Source organism: Syzygium oleosum, unplaced genomic scaffold (assembly GCF_021117445.2).
Source record: "Syzygium oleosum isolate NSW1041296 unplaced genomic scaffold, Sole_v2.1 Sole_v2.13, whole genome shotgun sequence".
NCBI classification, from domain to species: domain Eukaryota; kingdom Viridiplantae; phylum Streptophyta; class Magnoliopsida; order Myrtales; family Myrtaceae; genus Syzygium; species Syzygium oleosum.
The window spans coordinates 4,607,233-4,629,168 of NW_026607497.1; the positions used below are offsets into that span (position 1 = coordinate 4,607,233).

General features: G+C 39.8%; 1 protein-coding gene across 1 annotated transcript; it reads left to right on the plus strand.

Moving 5' to 3' along the window:
- Window positions 1-4,209: 4,209 nt before the first annotated feature.
- LOC130139693 (receptor-like protein Cf-9 homolog) lies at window positions 4,210-7,203 on the plus strand. Its single transcript, XM_056317232.1, has one exon. It carries the CDS (start codon window positions 4,210-4,212, stop codon window positions 7,201-7,203), a length of 2,994 nt encoding a protein of 997 aa, XP_056173207.1.
- Window positions 7,204-21,936: the final 14,733 nt, after the last annotated feature.

Here is a 21,936-nt window from a genome sequence, read left to right on the forward strand (position 1 = left end):
TACTTTGGGAGAATACTAACTGTCATAAGGAAGATATCATGCCAAAAAAAAAAAAGCATTTAGTAAGCGAATGAAAGAATTCATGAGCGCAGCATACCCTTTTGTTTATGATATGTCTTTTGAATTTTACGGGATTTGTGAAATGAACTTCTCCCCTAATATTTTAGACAATAGTCTACAAATAAGAATCAATGAACTTTGTCAATAGAAAATGATATTCCGGAGCAACGTGCAAACGCATTCCAGAAGGAACGGGCTAGATTTTGCCGAATGCATTGCGATGAGAGAATAACTCTCCATTTTGGGTAAACTGGAAATTTCAGTTTCACCCAACCTTATGTCATAAGCAAAAGCCTCAGGGTTAACTCAACAATCTCCCTCTATATATAAAAGAACCGAAATGAAACTCATATAATATATGGTTATATAGAGTGCAATTGTAACCGATTGGTGCTAATTTATGGTGCTTTGTTGAGATGGAGTCGGCTCACATATACTAAATACATGTAAGAAATTTTGGCAGAATTCTTATCTCTGGACAAATCAAAATAGAATGAATGCGTGCCACGTGGCCGTGCAATCACAAAGCCGTCCTCTTCAAAGATTTTAGACAATTGATCAAGAATAAGCCATCTACATATCAAATCATTTTTGCTACAGATGTTTGTGACTTCTTATTCTCTGTAGGTAACTATATTGCTGTATTGCTATATTTATCGTCAGAGTGTTAAGTTTCTCTTTATTGTGTCACTCTTGACAAAGAAGTGAGTTGCTCTTCTGGTGGAATCAATGTAATTTGGAAGTCAATCCCATAGAGATATGTCTGAATAATCTATGTATTAACGATTTTGAAGATAGCAAAATTCGCCAAAAATAATCAATCTAATAAATTCGAAGGAGTTAGCTCAAGCGGGATGTAAGCAAACAATATATACGCTGAACTTCATGTAAACGTATTAATTTCTAAGTATGAATCCTTTATGGAAAGTTTTTGTTTCTCATGGATTATCTCGTCCGAAAAAATCCAAATTGCAATTGTTTTTCTTTTCTTTGTAAAGTTTTTAAGTCACTTATTTTGAAAAAAGAAAGAGGTTTCAAGGTCATGAGACTAATTTGCACCTCGCATCAATTATGATTGTGTCCTATTAACGAAAATGTCATTTTCTTTTCAAAAATGCCCATCCCCAATCCCAAATTCACACACCCACCAAAAACACTCAAAACCCATTAATTACCAACCCATCCAAACATGCTAAAAAGAGATTGCAAGGTGGGCAATTTGGTCTTTTTAATGTAGGGCTTTGTTTAGAGCTATATAAAAAGCATTTGCCAAAATAGAGGTATGTAAATATTCATTGGGTAAAAAATGAAGTATGTATTTAATGCTTTCCCCAATGACGAACCACTATTAGAGCAACTCACCAACTTTTGTTAACTTAAATTATCCACTAGTTTTGAATTATCAATTCTCATTTGAGTACTTGGTTACAGAAGCCCTTACAGCCGGTATTAATGAATGAATACGCCGTGGAATAGATCCCTTAAGGATCAACACTAGACATTCCATTCTCCTGCTCTAAATTTTTTTTGAGCTTGCAGGTGAATAGGAGATCTTGGACTTGTACCTATCATCACATTCGTTTGCCATAGTAAATAGGGTTTAAAGATTCAAAGTTATCTTATGTGAAAAAAATTCCTAAATGACTGTCCTCTTCATAATAGATTGTCCGAATTTGTGTACTAGATGGTGATGACCAGAGTTACGCATATCTTTCAAATAAAAAATGCCTCCATAAACTTGACTAATATGCCTTCCGAGAAAAGCGGAGAAGATTTGCACGTCGTGTATACGTTGTAGAACAATTGACATGACATTGCAAGACAAAATCACCATTAAAATCCAACTAATTAGCACCAATTTGTCAATGCCCACTTGAAACGTAAAAACTCCTCCACTGTCCTATATGCATTCAGCCAAGGAAGATATTCCATGGGCCTAAGAATTTTCCACGCTCAAGTAACCCCACATAGACAATCGAGAAAGTGAAATTCGTGACCCCAGTAATGTCATCTCATATTCGTGCACCGCTGTCTTTTCTTTTGCCTTTCTGCGAGGTAATTGTATAATATTTCACAAGCATTTTATAAGACTTAAAAGATAATGTATCACTTTATCTTAAATTCCACAATAATCCAACTTTGAGAAAAACTAATCTCAAGTGCTCTTGTATCATACATGTTTAGACGTGATCCAAATATATATACTGGAGGCCTTCAGCCTTTCTTCATGAGGGAACACGCCGTCTAAAGTCTATTTCCTTCTGTGACTAATTAAATCTTTTACTTCTATATTTGAAAATCAACAAAGAAAATCTGCAAGGTTGCGTTGTCAAAATATATACATATATATATATATATATATATATATGTTTAGAAGAAAATGAAAATGAAAATAATTTTATCCAAACTCCACTTAATTTGAAATTGGGTTCTTACAAAAAGATAAGATTAATAAAATTATTTTTTATCTAAACGGTATAATCTCTTTAGTTCAATGAAATATTTTTCACTAAAAATGAAAATAATCTTATCTAAAAATCTTCTTAATTCGAAATTAACTTATTCAAATATAGATAATTAGGAAGTCCTTAAGCTCTAATTCATTTTAAGGGTTAATACCATGAAAAATCCCAAATTAATACAGTTCTGACAAATTTATCTCAAACTAATTTTTCTACAATCAAAAACCTCAAACTGGTACATCTGTAATAAATTTAGTATCTTTTAGACTTGATTAATATATCTTTCAAGAAAAGCGAAAATTTGTGTATACGTAGAACAATTGATATGACATTGCAAGAAACAATCACCAATAAAACCCAACTCATTAGCACCAATTTGTCAATCCAAGGAAGATATTCTATGACACTAATATTTTCTACACTCAAGTATCCCTACCGAGACCATCAAGAAAACCAAAGTTGTGACCCCAGAAATGTCATTTCAAATTCGTGCACCGCTGTCCTCGAGCAATTGTGGTCCAGCAAGAAACATTGAAATGAACCAGATCGAGTGTTTTCTTTTGCCTTTCTGCGAGGTAACCGTATAATATGTGACAAGCACTATATTATACTTAAAGATATTTTATCATTTAATCTAACATTCCACAGTAATCTAACTTTTGAGAAATATTAATCTCAAGTACTCTTGTATTATACATGTTTAGATGTGATCCAAATATATATACCGGAGGTTTTCGCATTGCTATGGATTGTTAATTAGGTAGCCCTTCTTCGTGAGAAGAACAACTAAAGTCTATTTCCTTTAATGACTAATTAAATATTTTAGTTATAGATTTGAAAATCATGAAAGATAATCTGCAACGTTGCGTTGTCAAAAACAAATATGATTAGAAGAAAATGAAAATGAAATTTTTGTTACCTAAACTCCACATAATTTAAAATGGAGTTACAAAAAAATAGGATCGATACAAGTTTCATTATCCAAATGGCATAATCTCTTTAGTTCAATGAAATATCTTTTTCAAAAACTCCACTTAATTCGAAATCAATTTATAAAAAACAGATAAGTGGGAAGTCCGTTAGCTTTTATTTATTTTAAAATTTAGATAGTAATAAGGAGATATGATCTCAAGTTCTAATTTATAGGCTGCATTTTGTATGTCCAATTCGACAAGTGTTTTTATTGTTATTTTCTACTCGACGGTTGACAACCCAAATAAAATCCATGTGAAAAAGTATAGACACTAGATATGAAATTAATCGGATACTTCATTCATCTAAGGCGATGCAAGTTGCCCCCTACAAGCACGGCATACTTCTGGTAGTAATTAGGGGAAAAAATCAAAAATATTCCCCAACCCGCAAGGCAAGTAGCAGTCGTCTTGCCGGAGATGATGGGAAGAGAAGAAGTTGGAAGGCTATGTAAGCCCACCGATAGACCTTTCAGAGAAGACTTGGGTTGATAACCTGGCTTATTAGAAGACTGAACCTGGTATAAGTTAAAGCACTCTCTCCCACCACTTAACTCAATCGCATGTTAAGCGGCGAAATGGGGTGGAATCAAATCCTTGGCGTCCTCTGTTGCCTCTTTTTCTTACAGTCCTCCCTTCCTTTTGCCTCGCCCTTTTGCCCTCCTGACCAGCGCGATGCCTTGCTCCTTTTTAAAAATTCCTTCGTGCTTGATAGCATGGCATCCCACTTTAGTTGTGACGAGGATTTGTATTACCCTGTCACATCTTATCCAAAGACAAACTCATGGAACAAGAGGCTTGATTGCTGCTCATGGGATGGTGTCACTTGCGACGGCATCACTGGCAACATTGTTGGTCTCGATCTTACTTGCAGTTGGCTTCGAGGCACTCTTCATTCCAATAGCTCCCTCCTTCTCCTTCAACATCTTCGAAGCCTAAACCTTTCCGGTAATAATTTTGTTGGCTCACAAATTTCGCCTAATCTAAGTGCATTTGCAAAGTTGACTCATCTGAATCTCTCTCGTTCACACTTTCTTGGTACTGTTCCTGGTGAGATCTCTCGCCTCTCCAAGCTTGTGTCACTTGATCTCTCTTACAATTATGATGTTACATACTCATTCCCTTCTCTTGTATTGGAAAATACAATCTTCACAAAGCTCCTTCAGAATCTAACAATAGTGAGAAAGCTTGTTCTTGATGAAGTAAACATGTCCACGATTTCACCAATGTCATTTGCGAAATTGCCTTCTTCTTTGACACATTTAAGAGTTTCTGCTTGTTCCATGGGGGGAATGTTTCCAGATATTGTTTTTCGATTACCTAGCCTTATTACTCTTTGTCTACGCTCCAATCCCAACATGTTCGGGATTCTTCCCAAATCCAATTGGACTGGTCCTCTTGCGTACTTGTGTCTCGACGGTACGAGCTTTTCAGGAGTAATACCCGATTCAATTGGTAACATGAAGAGATTAACAATGTTAAGTCTTAGTGATTGCAAATTCACAGGACACATCCCTTCATCACTGTGGAATCTCAAGCAACTCCAAGTTCTATATCTAGCCGGGAATAACTTTAGTGGGGTTGTAGAGTTTGAAATCTTTACAAAGTTTAAAAATCTCCGAATGCTTAATGTTTCTCTAGCACTAAATCTAACTTACAGTACACTGAAGTATAAGTTCCCGAAGCTTGAAGTGTTGGGGTTGCCTTCTTGCAACTTGACCAAATTCCCCTATTTTTTGAATTCGTTAGAAATATTAACACGCTTAGACCTCTCTTTTAATAGGATTAGTGGGGAGATCCCCAAGTGGTTTTGGGGGATAAGCCCTAATACATTGGAACTCTTAGATCTTTCTCATAACCTTTTGGAGGGAGGTATACAACAATTGTATTGGAAGCGATTGCGGTATATTAACCTTCTGAACAACTCATTCCGAGGACCACTCCCCATCCCTCCACCTTCTACTTCTTACTTTATTGCAGACAACAATAATTTCACCGGTAAGATCCCATCTTCAATTTGCCAGTTGAGTTCACTCAGGTACTTATGTTTATTTAACAATACTCTCTCTGGGAATATGCCATCATGTTTTGGTAATATGACCAATCTCTTCTATCTAAACTTGAGAAACAATAAATTACAAGGGCCATTACCGCGCTCACTAGTCAAATGCGCGAACTTAGCCATACTATTTCTTGGTTACAATGAGTTATGTGATATCTTCCCACGTTGGTTGGAAGCACCGCATCTTCAGCAGCTCGATTTGGAACACAACCAATTTTATGGTAGGATCAAACTCACCAACTTTGAACTCTCCTTCCCTGCTCTTGAAGCATTTTTTGTTTCCAACAACAATTTTACTGGAGAGTGGTCTACAGAGGTTTTCTCAAACACCTCATTGGTTGTAATAGATTTGTCCAACAACAAGTTTGGAGGGCCAATTCCACTTCCATCTTCCGTGACTTTTTATTATTCCATTGAAAGTAATAAGATGACAGGAAGGATCTCTCCTTTGATATGCAATGCCACCAAGCTTGAGGTCATCAACTTGTCTCACAACAGCTTGATAGGTACCTTGCCTCGGTGCTTAACAAATTTTAGCACCGATCTGTCAGTTTTGAACTTGCAAATGAATCACCTTGAGGGCACAATTCCTCAATCATTTTGTTGGAGAAATAGCTTGAAGACTCTTGACTTGAGTCGAAATCATTTTGAAGGCACATTACCCCGGTCCTTTGTCAACTGTAGATGTCTGGAAGTTCTGGATCTCAGTGACAATCAAATAGAGGATAAGTTCCCGACATGGTTGGGAACACTCCCAGAATTAAAAGTTCTCATTTTGAGGTCCAACAATTTTAAGGATCTTTTGAATATTCCCGAGGGAGCTCACCTCTTTTCCAAGTTACATATTTTGGACCTCTCCAACAACAACTTTAAAGGTCCTTTGCCTGCCAACTTGATAATGAACTTTAAAGCCATGGTGGATGATGAAAATGGGCGAGACAAACCATTGTATATGGAATGGATTTATAGAGGATCGTTTTATGAAACTTCAGTGACTGTGATGATGAAAGGGCTAGATATTGAGCTAGTGAAGATCTTAACTGTCTTCAAAACCATCGACTTGTCACACAATTCTTTTCAAGGGGGCATTCCCGAAGTCTTTGGGGATCTTCACTCTCTCATAGGGCTCAACCTTTCCCACAATCACCTTACAGGTTTCATCCCTCCAACTTTAGGTAACTTGACTAAACTTGAGTGGCTTGATCTATCCTCAAACAAGCTTAGTGGGGAAATTCCAAGAGTACTGGGAGATTTGGCATCCCTTGGATACTTAAACCTCTCCAAGAACCAACTGACAGGACGCATACCTCAAGATAAGCACCTGAGCACATTTTCAAGCAACTTTTTCAGCGGGAATCCTGGTTTATGTGGAACTCCATTGCCAAAAGCATGCCCTGGCGATGCTCAACCTCCTTTGCCATCGTCCTTGTCCAATTTCAACCACAAAGGGCATGAGAGTTGGCTCAAACAAAAAGAAGTGTGGATAGGTTATGCATCTGGAATTGTAATCGGAATGTCCATAGCATACATTGCATTTGAAACAGGAAGGCCCAGATGGTTTGCGCGAGGTGTGAGAATGCTAGAGAGAAAAGCTGCCAAGTGGATGGAGAAGCCAAACCGGAAGGCCATCAAATTCCACGGATCATGAAATTGCTAAGGAGTTGTCTCTTTAAACTGTGCAACGTAGATTCAGGGAACAAATATGTATCCAGACCAGCTTCAAATATCTTTTCCATTATGAACCCTTGTTTTTAATGTCTTCTCTTCTAGTTTCACGGTGCAATTGTATATCATTTGAATTGAGAAGAAGAACAATGAGATCTGTCATGCACACGGCTTAAAAAAAATAAGGAACCACAAAAAAGAGAAACAAGGCAAGTGCCATTAATGACATAAACTAGAAACGAGCTGAGTCTGCAGCCGCTCGGAGGCATTGCGAGCACGTCTTCCATGCACAGAGCATCGGCCAGTGGTCGGAGAGTAGCGAATCCTCTTCGTCAATCTACCATGCCATCTTATAATCCAAGCTTATCCTATTGACTTTTCCCTATCTGTAGCTTCGATTTACATATGCTTATGAACGGATTGCGAATGAAGCTTGTTATGCCTTTTCTGATTACTCGATTACATATTTCGCAAAGATTGCGCCACGTTATCACTCCACCAAGTGATTCTAAATTGGGACGTGATGATATTGTATGTTTAAATTTGCATTTATTCTCCTTATTTTTAGGATATTCTCTGTCACGTGTATTTAGTCCTCATTTCCAGTGTGAGAGCTATGCATGAAATTGTATAAAAGTAAAAGGTTTATCAACAATTTATGGTGCGGTGCTGGAATTAAAATCGTAGGTAATTTTCATTTTACAATATATTATATCATGAAAAAGAAGATGTTAATCAGAGCCTCTTGGCAACGCTCTCTCGACGTCTGTGACGATCACGGTTGCCTCCTCGCTCGGTGGACGGCAGGGATCCAGGCATTACCCTCCTCCTCTGAACTTCACAGCCCTCCCACTGGCTCCCATCAACACCCTTTGGTCCTCTTCAGCCGCCCCTCTCTTAGAAAACTGCCGATTCCACTGGTTCCGGATGGCATCCGGCAACCGGTTGCTCAAGCACTGAGCAATGATCTCTTTCCAGCACTTGCCGTAATGTCTTCGACCCTCTATGATCAGCTCATCCTCCGCCGCGACCAACACGCCCGGGAAGTCCTGCTGAGTGATTTTGCAATCTCTTTCCAATTGCAATTGCGCTAACCCGACTTGTTCTGTCAGCAGCTCATCCTCCAAGTTAGATCACCGCACTTTCTTGGCGGCTGTTTCTAAAATTGAACAGTTTTATAATTAGTAAAGGTGAAAAAAGAAGCTGTGAAGGGACAGCGAACTTCCATATTGCAGCATAGATCGGTGGAGAAAGGAAGGAGACTACGTAACATGAATCCGCCACGTCCTGCTCTTCCCTGTATAGATGAGGAACTATGGACATACATTCTCCACCGCGAGTTACAAAACATCATACAATTTGTAGTCATCGCAAGTGCTCCGATGTTCGATTGCAAAAAGGTCATCAAAATGTTAAATTATGACAGCCAACAACATCTACCTTCACGACCCGACCGTGCATATTTGTGTCGCAGTAGTTAGCAGAATCTGGAGTCAAGATTGCAACCCTAAGCCTTAGGATACTAATGTATAAATGCTCTGTTATATTTATAACGTGATCCCACGTTTAGGGATATAGTTTTTGAAATAAAAATTAATCCGTTGGGTTTGACCCACGTTTTCTCTTTTGAGTGACGGTTATCCACATGCGGTTTTTTCCACACTTCGTACCCCTTCGGTGACAACCGCCCTCTTCAGTAACCGCCTTGATGGGAAGCGGTTTATAAAGATGAACATTCATTCCATAAGGGCAGACACAAGGTCTAATGCAAACCCTCTCATTCGGTAATACACAATCAGTACGCGAGGGAATTGGGTTAGTAAAGTGCGCCCGTAATCGCTGTCATATTAACGTCGAACTACCGTGGATTTCCGACGAACGTAAAGTTGAACAATGGCTGGAGGTCAGTTTATTTTTTATCCTGTTTTCCGCATTTGATTCTAATTGTGCATGAATTTTGTTCTTCTATGCATGATTAGAATCCTTCAGTTTTAGTCTTTCATTTGGTATCAGAGCATGTTTAGTGCCTTTGCCTTGTTTTGTCAAATTTTGGGTGCTTTTTTTTCGAGGCTTTTGAGATGAACAGTAATTCGGTTTTTTGGGGCTAAGAGGGAAATCGCCGATTCCGGCCAAATTCCGGTGACCCACCGCTCGACTTCGGACTGGCACGGTCGCACCGCCATGGAGAAGAATAGCCCTAAGTTAATCTGGCACATCGGTGATCGCCAGAGGCTGTTTGCGCGGCGGAAGTTGCGGGTTAGGGTTTGTGCATTTTGACGGAATTTTGCTTGATTCGAGCCAATTTCTTGGCTGTTTTCGCTGATTTTTGGGTCCATGTGGTCGCGCCGACGTGGTCTCCGAAACCCATAAATTATTTGGTGTGATATGGCTACCAGAGGAGACCCATTCGGTCGACGGCGCGGCGGAATGGCGAAGAACGTCCAAAAAAAAAAGGGTCTGATCGCGCTAAGGAAGAAGGTGCGTGGCCCCACGCGCGCACAATCGTTGGCACGTGATCGCCGCGCACGCGCAACTGCAGGCATGTGCGGCCCATGCGTGCGGCAGTTGCAAGCGCGTGCGCCGCATGCGCCCGCGCGGTAAAGAAGGCGCGTTCGCGCCACGCGCCCGCGCATAGGGCAGGTGCGTGCCGCTCACGCGCCCCCCTTCAGTTTTTACTCTTCTGCCCCTGCTTTTTACCTATTATTAGCATTCTGCCCCTTGCTGAATTAAATTTATTGTTTTGTCCTTCATGCATTTTATGAATATTTTTTATGCATGAAATTAAATGTTCAGTGATCCATATATTTTAATTAATTGGGGAGTAGCCACAGCATCTTTAATTAATTAAATTATATATTAAGAGCATTCGGATCACATTTGGAAATGGACATTGATTGTAATTAATCTTATTAATATTATGAATTTTATCCCACAGGAATTTTCATTATATTAATTTGATTAATTAGGTTGAAATATCATATTGTTTTTCTTAATTTACCCACATGGATTAAGGAAAGGAATATAATATGATAGTTTCTTCATGAAGAATTTATGAATCTATTTAAATTAAAAACTTAGCCCACATGCAGTTTTTATGTTATGTGATTCATATTTTGTGACATGTCTTACATTGGTAGAACATGATATATGTTGATTTTGCCTCAAATTTTGTGACATAAGCATGATTATTTGATATGCAGTTTTGCAACCTGTGAATTTCTCTGAATTTAAGAGTGATGTTCCCATACTGAATGGTGAAAACTATAAAGTTTGGAAGGAGTCAATTCTTCTTCAATTGGGGTGCATGGACATTGACTATGCTATAAGGAAAGACGAACCACCTGCTCCTACTGACACGAGCACTGCAGCTGAGATAGCCCTTTATGAACAGTGGGAGCGGTCCAACCGCCTTAGTGTGATGTTCATAACGACTAAAGTATCTCCTAGTATCCGTGGTTCAGTCGCTCAGCATAACAATGCTAAGGCTTTATTGGAGGCCATTGATGCACAGTTTGAGACTTCAGAAAAGGCACATGCCATGACCTTGATAATGAAGTTTTCATCTCTAAAGCTTACAAGTGTTAGAGGTGTGCGTGAGCACATCATGAAGATGAGGGACATTGCAGCTCAGCTGAAAAACCTTGAGGTTGAGATATCTGAATCATTTCTTGTGTACTACATTCTGAACACTCTCCCACAACAGTATGCACCTTTCAAGATCTCTTACAACACACATAAGAATAAATGGTCAATTAATGAACTTATGACCATGTGTGTTCAAGAGGAAGAGAGGCTGACTATAGAATTGGGAGAAAGTGCTCATTTGGCAACACAAGAAATGAATAAAGGTCACGGCAAGCAGAAGAGGAAAGGTAAAATACCTCCCCAAGCTGACATTAGGAAGGAATCCAAATGTTTCTTATGTAGAAAGAAGGGGCATATGAAGAAGGATTGCGTCAGATTTAAGGCCTAGCTCGAGAAAAAAGATAATCCAACCTCTTATGTTTATTATGAATCTAATATGGCTGATGTGAGTCACAACACTTGGTGAATTGATTCTGGTTCTACAATCCATATTTCGAATTCTTTACAGGGTTTTCAAAACCACGGGAAGCCAGTGGGAAGTGAACAAAGCATCTATTCAGGAAACAAGATGCGTTCGCATGTAACCCGTACAACATAAACACCCGAGATGAAGAAAAGGCACAATTGGAGCAACTACTGACCCATAGCAAACATGAAGAAGTCCTCCTAAAGCAAAAATCTAGAAATCTATGGTTGAAGGAAGGGGACAACAATAGCAGGATTTTCTTTGCCTCCATGATGCGTAGAAGTGCTCAGAACAGAATTAACCAGCTCTCACTCGATGATGGCACTACTATAACAGATGAGGGAGTTCTTAAGGATGCAATTGTATCTTATTATCATCGCGTACTTGGTAGCTCCAGGCACACTCATTTCCCTTACGAACGGTTTACTTCCCTATTCCCTGAAGATGTCAGTACCGCCATCATTTTACCAGACTTTCAACGTACTGAGATCATTAAAGTGCTCAATGGCCTAAATAATTTCAAAGCCCCGGGTCCAGATGGATACAATAGTTTATTCTTTAAAAAAGCCTGGCCCATCATAGGGCGTGATATAGAGGATGCTATCATGGACTTCTTCTCCTCTAGAAGACTGTTGAAAGCTATCAATTCTACCCTGTTATCCCTTGTGCCGAAGGTACAAAATCCATCCCGCCTCACGGATTTCAGGCCCATCTCATGCTGCAATGTTCTATATAAGATCATATCAAAACTACTTGTGGAAAGACTCGGCTATTTCCTCCCTTCGGCTGTTGGTCTCAACCAAATCGCTTTTATCTCGGGTAGACAAATATCGGAGAATATTCTGCTTTGCCAGGACCTTCTTCATAACTACCATAAGGACGATAAAGGTAAACGTGTGGCAATAAAAATTGACCTTATGAAAGCTTTTGATATGGTAAAATGGGAAGCAGTTCTTGGTGTTCTTAGGGCTATCAATATACCTCAGCATTTATTTGATCTGATAGCTCAATGCATAACTACACCGAGGTTTTCGATAAACCTCAACGGCGAACAAGTTGGCTACTTTGCTGGTACCAATGGACTAAGACAAGGTGACCCACTCTCTCCTTATCTGTTTGTCTTGGTTATGGAAATCCTCAACAGGATCATAATTGAGAAAGTTGCAGCATCCTCCTTCAAATATCATTGGCGCTGCAAAACGGAAAAAATCACTCACTTATGCTTCGCAGATGATCTGTTTCTTTTTTCTCACGGGGATGTAAATTCAGTCATTTGCCTTGTTGATGTACTTGATGAATTTGTAACTCTCTCAGGACTGCACTTCAATCCAGATAAATGCCAAATCTTTTTCTCTGGGTTGTCCGAGGAAGAAAAGGGAATTATATTGGATCATACACCTTTCCCCACAGGTAACCTCCCTATTAGATACCTTGGTGTTCCGCTTATTACAAGAAGACTCACACACGCAAATTGTAAAAGTCTGACCGATAAAATCTTCAAAAAAAATAGAAGGCTGGGGCATGCAACATATTAGCTACGTTGGTCGTCTCCAGTTGACGAAATCGGTACTTATTTCCATCTGTACCTTTTGGATGCAAATGTTTTTACTTCCTAAGCAAACTATATATGAAATTAAAAAGAAGATTAGACATTTTTTGTGGGTTGGAAATACAGAAGGCCACGGATCACACAAAGTTGCTTGGGAAGTTGTTTGTTCGCCAAAAAAGGAAGGAGGTCTAGGGTTGCCTCATCTAAAATTATGGAACAAAGTTTTGCTTGGTCGTATGCTTTGGAACCTCATAAATTGTCTGTCATCTTCCTTGTGGAGTAAATGGGTCCATAGTACCAAGTGTAGAGGCAATTCGATTATGCAGCTTGAAATCAAGGGCTCTATGGCATGGAGTTGGCGTTGTATTCTTCAACTAAAACCGGCTTTAGCTTCAATCATATCTAGACCAAGATATTGTTGCCAAGAGGTATACGATGAAACCAGAAATGTGAGACCGGCTGTGGAATGGTCCCAATTGATATGGAAAGGCGGTATTAGCAAGCATAACTTCGTCGGCTGGCTAATTTGTAGAGATAGACTACAAACAGCAGAAATCATATCACATTGGAAGCCTGAAGTAGATATTCATTGCAATTTTTGTATGTCTGGTCTGGAAAGCAGAGACCATCTATTCTTCCAATGCACCTGGACCGGAAGCATTTGGCGCACTATTCTTGCACAATACGGAATTCGACGGCCTATAGAAGGATGGAATGATGAACTTAAATGGATAATCAATGCTACAAAAGGTAAGGACTTGGCGGCGAAACTTCTGAAGGTATCTTTCCTAGCGATCATATACTGCATTTGGATGGAGCGTAATCGTAGACGCTTCCAACAAAAGTCAAATGACGCCCTTATCATTTGGCTAAAGTTCGCAAACTTGTTAGAGGGCGAGCTTCGCACTACAAATCTTTTAGACTGTCCCGAACAAATGAAACTTTGGCTACTATATGGAGACTCCCCCACTCCATTTTTTTGTAATCTTAGTTCTATTTGTAATACTGGGGAATGCCCCTAAGCTTCTGTACGTCATCTTATACATATTACTTACATTTACACCCAAAAAAAAAAAAGATGCGTTCGCATGTAGAAGCTATTGGGACATGTAGATTAGTTTTCAATAGTGGCTTTGTTTTGGATTTGGAAAGGACCTATGTTCCAAGTTTCTCTAGAAACTTAATTTCAGTTTCAAGACTTGTGCCTTTGGATTACTCTTTTAACTTTTCAGATTCAAACTTCAGTTTATTGTTTAAATCTGAAAGTATTGGGAGTGGTATTTTGTCTGATGGTCTTTTTCGAATTAATTTACAAGACAATACCTATTATGATGCGATGCATGTTCATGATAATGCTGGTATAAAACGATGTGTTGTGAATGAAGATTCCTCTATGTTGCGGCACCGGAGATTGTGACATATCTCCATAGATAGAATTAAGCGATTAGTAAATGATGGAGTACTCGGTACTTTGGATTTACTAATTATGATATTTGCGTGGACTGCATAAAGGGAAAGCAGACCAACAAGACAAAGAAAGGTGCCAAGAGAAGTACAGACATATTAGAAATCATACATACGGACATTTGTAGTTCTGATATGGACTCGTATGGTCAAAAATACTTCATTTCATTCATTGATGGTTACTCACGTTACATGTATCTCTACTTGCTTCATAATAAGCATGAAGCGTTGGATGCCTTTAAGGTTTTTAAGGCGGAAGTAGAGAAACAATGCGGTAAGCAAATTAAGATTGTGAGATCAGATAGAGGTGGAGAATTTTATGGTAGATACAGTGAAGATGGACAAGCACCTGGTCCGTTTGCAAAGTTTCTTCAAGAGAATGGGATAGTTGCCCAATACACTATGCCAGGTTCTCCGGACCAAAATGGCGTAGCAGAAAGAAAAAACCGAACTTTATTGGACATGGTGCGGAGTATGCTTAGTAGCTCCAAACTTCCTAAGTCCTTGTGGACCGAAGCTCTTAAGACGGCAGTGTACATATTAAATCGAGTTCCAACCAAGGCTGTCCCAAAGACGCCTTTTGAGTTATTTAAAGGTTGGAAGCCAAGTTTGCGACATGTACGCGTTTGGGGATGCCCGTCTGAAGTAAGAGTCTATAATCCATAGGAAAAGAAGTTGGACCCAAGGACTATAAGTGGGTATTTAATTGGATATGCTGAAAAGTCTAAGGGATACAGGTTTTATTGTCCATCTCACACTACTAGGATTATGGAATCAAGAAATGCTAAGTTTCTTGAAAGTGACTTGATTAGTGGGAGTGATCGATTGAAGGACATTGTTTCTGACAAAGATCATTCAGATACTCAACCTTCCACTTCAAGTATTAGGTTGGTTGTTCTTCATAATGCCTCTTCAGTTCAGCCGGCTATTGAACAACCAAATATTGAAGTTCCACAATTTGCTGATAATGATCTAGTAGATCCAGTTGTTCAACAATTACCAGAAGCTGTTGAACAACCAGTTGAACAACACGCTCCTCCAGAGAATGTTGATACAACATTAAGAAGATATACTAGAATGAGGAAATCAGCAATTCCTGGTGATTATATTGTGTATCTATAAGAGTCTGACTATAATATTGGAGCTAAGAATGATCCTGAAACGTTTTCACAAGCCATGAGTAGTGATGAATCCAATTTGTGGTACAATGCCATGAAGGATGAGATGAGTTCTATGGCATCAAATGAAGTATGGGATTTGGTTGAGTTGCCTAATGGTGCAAAAGCCATTGGTTGTAAATGGGTCTTCAAAACTAAGAAGAACTTGTTGGGCAACATTGAGAGATATAAAGCTAGACTCGTTGCCAAAGGATTCACTCAAAAAGAAGGAATCGATTACACGAAGACATTTTCTCATGTATCTAAGAAAGATTCCCTTCGTATTGTTTTGGCCTTGGTTGCCCATTTTGATATGGAATTACATCAAATGGATGTGAAAACAGCGTTCCTCAATGGGGAACTAGAGGAGGAGGTATACATGAAACAACCTAAAGGATTCTCCTCTAGTAAAGGTGAGCAATTGGTATGCAAGCTTAAGAAATCTATATATGGCTTGAAACAAGCATCCCGTCAATGGTACTTAAGGTTCCATGATGTCATCTCTTCGTTCGGTTTTGTAGAGAATATCATGGATCAATGCATATACCAGAAAGTCAGTGGGAGCAAAATTTGTTTTCTTGTGCTATATGTGGATGATATTCTACTTGCAACCAATGATAAGGGGTTGTTGCATGAGGTGAAACAATTCCTCTCTAAGAGTTTTGACATGAAGGATATGGGTGAGGCATCTTATGTCATTGGCATTAAGATCCATAGAGATAGAACTCGAGGAGTTTTAGGACTATCTCAAGAAACCTATATCAATAAGGTCTTGGAGAGATTTCGGATGAAAGATTGTTCACCAAGTATAGCACCCATTGTCAAGGGTGATAGGTTCAATTTGAACCAGTGCCCGAAGAACGATCTGGAAAGGGAACAAATGAAGAACATCCCATATGCTTCTGCTGTCGGAAGCTTGATGTATGCTCAAGTTTGCACTTGACCTGACATCGCTTTTGTTGTAGGAATGTTGGGAAGATATCAGAGTAATCTAGGGATAGACTATTGGAAAGCTGCAAAGAAAGTGATGAAATACCTTCAAGGTACTAAAGGCTACATGCTTATGTATAGATGAACTGGCAACTTGGAAGTAGTTGGTTATTCGGATGCGGATTATGCTGGTTGCGTTGATTCTCTAAAATCAATATCAGGATACATTTTTATGTTAGCTAGCGGAGCCGTGTCATGGAGGAGTGCGAAGCAAACTTTGACTGCTACTTCCACTATGGAGGCTGAGTTCGTTTCTTGTTTTGAGGCTACGTCGCATGGTGTATGGTTGAAAGGTTTCATTTCAGGGCTTAGAATTGTTGATTCTATTTCTAGGCCATTAAGAATATATTGTGACAATTCAGCGGCGGTTTTTACGTCTAAAAATGCTAGAAGTGGTAGTCAAAGTAAGCACATCGACATTAAGTATTTAGCCATAAAGGAACGTGTTGAGGAGAATAAAGTGGTCATTGAACATGTTTGCGCTGAATTGATGATTGCTGATCCTTTAATTAAAGGCATGCCACCAATGAAGTATAAGGATCATGTGGCTAGTATGGGAATAGTTCCCATGATGTGATTTATTGTCGTATGGACGACTTTTGTTGTTTGAAACTCTTATTCAATTGTAATGTTATTCTCAATTTCTAGTGTACACATTCAGTTGTTTATAAGAATAACAATTATCCTTGGTTCTGGAATAAACATAGGGTTTATTCATTAAGATATGTTGTCACATATGGGCTGACATTAAAGGAATAAAATGCATTGTAATACATGGAAGATATTACTCGCTCTTAGAGGACATGTCGCTGTGATTCATGTGTCTTGTTTCTTTTCTTAAGCATAAGGTTTTTGTGGATTTGGTTGGGTAATCCGTATGATGAAAATGTTGGGATTAAGTGGGAGAATGTTATATTTATAATGTGATCCCACATTTAGGGATATAGTTTTTGAAATAAAAACTAATCCGTTGGGTTTGACCCATATTTTCTCTTTTGAGTGACGGTTATCCACATGCGGTTTTTTCCACACTTCGTACCCCTTCGGTGACAACCACCCTCTTCGGTAACCGCCTTGATGGGAAGCGGTTTATAAAGATGAATGTTGATTCCATAAGGGCAGACACAAGGTCTAACGCAAACCCTCTCATTCGGTAATATACCATCAGTATGCGAGGGAATTGGGTTAGTAAAGTACGCCCGTAATCGCTGTCATATTAACGTCGAACTACCGTGGATTTTCGACGAACATAAAGTTGAACAATGGCTGGAGGTCAGTTTATTTTCGATCCTATTTTCCGCATTTGATTTTAATTGTGCATGAATTTTGTTCTTCTATGCATGATTAGAATCCTTCAGTTTTAGTCTTTCATGCTCCTCCCACCTGGCCTCAAGTTTCATCAGTCCAGACAACAAGAACATCTCAAAGAACCCACTATGGTGAGAGCCTGTAGCTGGAGATACCCATGGACCAAAAAGATAACTCAGCATCGACATGCCTGGTTGACAACTGACTCCATTCCAAGCAACAGTCCCCGTGAAGTGATTTAAAACCTATCAGTATGCAATTCAAATAGCAGAGGCAGAAGATGCCCGATAGAAAAAAAAAAATCAGAAGCAATCTATTTCTCATTCAGATGCTAGAAACTCCGTCCAGAAGAATCGAGGTGAGTATTCTAGCACCTGGAAGACCGCCGAAATCCGGGTTGGATGCATCGGCCAGGGTGTCAAGTGCATAAGTCTGTGGGGTCTCCTGCTCTTCTGGTTCTGACGGCACAGCTACTATGGCATAATTCAAAAACCGCCGTAGTCGCACTTGGCCCCCGGTTGACGAACCGCCTAACGCTGGAGGAAACTGTCACCTGCATTATTTCCAGAGGAACTAGGCACGTTGTCCCTTAGAGCCACGGGATGAAAGTTTACACGGAGCCCATTTTCGTGCATGGGCTCGCATCCAGTCCACTAGCCACCATCGGAGGCAATGATAATTGATCAAGAAAGCCCATTTCGAGAGCCCAGCCTGGATGAACGGCTCGAAATGGGCACTTAGACCTCATCAATGTGGAATCTCGAGCAACTCCAAGTTTTATATCTAGCTGGGAATAACTTTAATGGGGCCGTAGAGTTTGAAATATTTACAAAGTTTAAAAATCTGCGAATGCTAAATGTTTCTCTAGAACTAAATGTAACCTATAATACACTGAAGTATACATTCCCGAAGCTCGAGGTGTTAGGGTTGCCTTCTTGCAACTTGACCAAGTTCCCCTATTTCTTGACTTCCTTGAAAAGATTAACGCACTTAGACCTCTCTTCCAATAGGATTAGTGGGGAGATACCGATTTGGTTTTGAGGAATAAGCCATGATACATTTGAAGTCTTAGATCTTTCTAACAACCTTTTGGAGGGAGGTATACTACAATTGCACCGGAAGAGATTGTCGAATATTTGCCTTCGGAACAACTCATTCCAAGGACCACTCCCCATCCCTCCACCTTCTACTTCTTACTTTCATGTATCCAACAATTTTTTCACCGGTGAGATCCCCTCTTCAATTTGCCAGTTGAATTCACTATATTCTTTATGTTTGTCTAACAATAATCTCTCTGGGAATGTGCCACTATGTTTTGGTAATATAATCAATCTTGGATATCTAGACTTAAGCAGTAATAAATTTGGCGGGCCAATTCCACTTCCACCTCCCTTCACATTTTTTTATTGTATTACAAGCAATGATTTTATAGGAAAGGTCCTTTCTTTGATATGCAATGCCATTAAGCTCGAGCACCTCAACTTGTCAAACAACAGCTTAACAAGTAGCTTGCCTCGGTGCTTAACAAATTTTAGCATCGATCTATCAGTTTTGAACTTGCGAATGAATCGCCTTGAGGGCACAATTCCTCAATCATTTTCTTCAAGCAATAGCTTGTCAACTCTTGATTTGAGTCAAAATCGGTTGGAAGGCACATTGCCTCGGTCCCTTGTCAAATGTAAATATCTAGAGATTTTGGATCTCAGTGACAAATCGAATAGATGATAGATTCCCAAGATGGTTGGGAACACTCCCAGAACTAAATATTCTTGTTTTGAGGTCCAACAAAGGATATTTTGAAGTTACCCAAAAGAGCTAACATCTTTCCCAAGCTACACATTTTGGACCTCTCCAACAACAATCTTGGTGGTCCTTTGCTAGTCAATTTAATAATGAACCTTAAAGCCATGATGAATGATGAAAATGGGAAAAACAAATCATTGTATATGATGCGGTTTTTCCAAAGGGCGGCCGGATATGAAAATTCAGTCACCATGAGCATAAAGGGCCAGATTGAGCTGTTGGAGATCTTGAATGTCTTCACAATTATTGACTTGTCGAACAACTCTTTCCAAGGGGATATTCCAGGAGTTGTTGGATGTGTTCACTCTCTCATAGGGCTTAACCTTTCTCATAATCACCTTACCGGTTCCATCCCTATGACTGTAGGGAATTTGACTAATCTTGAATGGCTTGATCTTTTTTCGAACAAGCTTGGGGGGTAATTCCGAGGAAATTGGGAGATTTGGCATCTCTTGGGTACTTGAACCTCTCTCAAAACCAACTCACTGGTCGAATTCGTCAAGATAAGCAATTGAGCACATTTTCAAATGACTCGTTTGGTGGGAATCCAGGCTTATGTTGAACTCCGTTGTCGAAAGCATGCCCTGGTGATGCTCAACCTTCTCCACCAAGTTTCGGCCGGAAAGGGCATGAGAGCTGGATCAAATTAAAAATAGTGTGGATAGGTTATGCATCTGGAATTGTAATTAGGATTTCCATTGCATACATTACATTTGAAACGGGAAGGCCCAAATGGCTCGCGCGAGGTGTGAGAATGCTAGAGAGAAGAGCAACTGAGTGGATGGAGAGCTAGAGCGGAAGGTCATCAAGTTCCATGGACAATGAAATTGTTTGAGTTGTATCTTTCAACTGTGCAATGTACTTTTAATGAATAAATATGTCATTAGACCAGCAAAAATGTCATTTTCCTTATGAAGGGTTGTTTCTATGTCTTCTCTTCTTGTTTCTTGGTGCAATTATACATCGGTTAAATTAAGAGGATAACAACTCAGTTTATATTCTATTTTCCTTCTTGACACTAATTGAATCTTTTGATTCTAGATTTGAAAAAACAAGATTCATGAAAGGTTGCATCGCTGAACACCACATTTAGGTCGCGTTTTGTATGTTCAATTAGAGAAGGGTTCTTATTTGGTTGACAACCCAATTGAAATGCATGTAAGGATTTCAAACACTAGCAATATAAAAAAAAATAGATACCTGTAAAAAAAATGTCGCAGGTGAAACAAGTCGCTTCCCTTGCAAGCACGCATATATGACTGGTCGCAATTAGTAGAAAAATATAAAACATATCGAAGAACTCTAAAACAAAATGAAAAGGCAAGTTGAACTCGTCTTCATCAGAGACGATGGGAGGAGGAGAAGTTGGAAGGCTACGTGAGCCCACCGACAGACCTTTCAAAGAAGACTTGTGTTGATAATCTGGCTTATTAGAAGACTGAACTTAGTATAAGTTCAAGCACTCTCTCCCACCACTTGACTCCCTCGCTTGTTAAGCTGCCAAAATGGGGTGGAATCAAATCCTTGGCCTCCTCTGTTTCCTCTTTTTCTTACATTCCTCCCTTCCCTTTGCCTCGCCCCTTTGCCCTCCCGACCAGCACGATGCCTTGCTCCCATTTGAAAATTCCTTCGTGCGTGGTAGCACGGTGTCCCAGTTTAGTTGTGATGAAGATTTGTATTACCTCGTCACATCTTATCCAAAGACAAACTCATGGAATGAGGGCCTCAACTGCTGCTCATGTCACGTCCTATTTGGCACAGCCGGCGCTGACGTGGACATTTTAAAATAATATTTTAATAATTTTTCGAATTTCTTTTCTTTTCTTTCTCTTTCTTCTTTTTTTCTTCCCTTCTTACTATAGTTGGTCATCGAGGTCCGGCGACCGGCCAAAGGTGAGGGCTGGCGAGGTCGAGAGGCTCGCCATCACCAAGATGGAGAGGTCAAGCCTTCCGACCACATATTTGTGGTTGCTTAAGGTACGGCACGTCCATGGCCGTGGTGTCGAGATTTGGCTTGGTCGATTCGATTGATTTTTGGCCACGAGTGAGAGGAGCTAGAGAGCCATGAGTGGAAGGAGCTAGAGAATTGTGAATGAGGAGGGAGAGAGCGGCCATATCCGTAAGCTCAAAGCTCGAGCAACAATGACTTGGAGCCACCATGGCTTGGAGCTCCAAGATCTGGCAGCCATGGTCGCGAGTGAGAAGCTAGGGTGTCCATGGCCAAGCTTTGGTAGCCACGATCGAGCTCAAAGCTCAAGTGGCCAAATTTGCGCCAATGGCCAGTGAGGTCGCCCTTGCCAGTGGATGGTCGCCGGACCTTAGTAACTTGCTAGGGGGAGAAAGGAAGAAAAAAGAAAAGAAAGAGAAAGAAAAGAAAAAAAAGGAAAAATAAAA

Coding starts and splice junctions, on each gene's coding strand:
- LOC130139693 (XM_056317232.1), top strand. CDS start 4,210: ATGGCATCCCACTTTAGTTGTGACGAGGATTTGTATTACCCTGTCACA.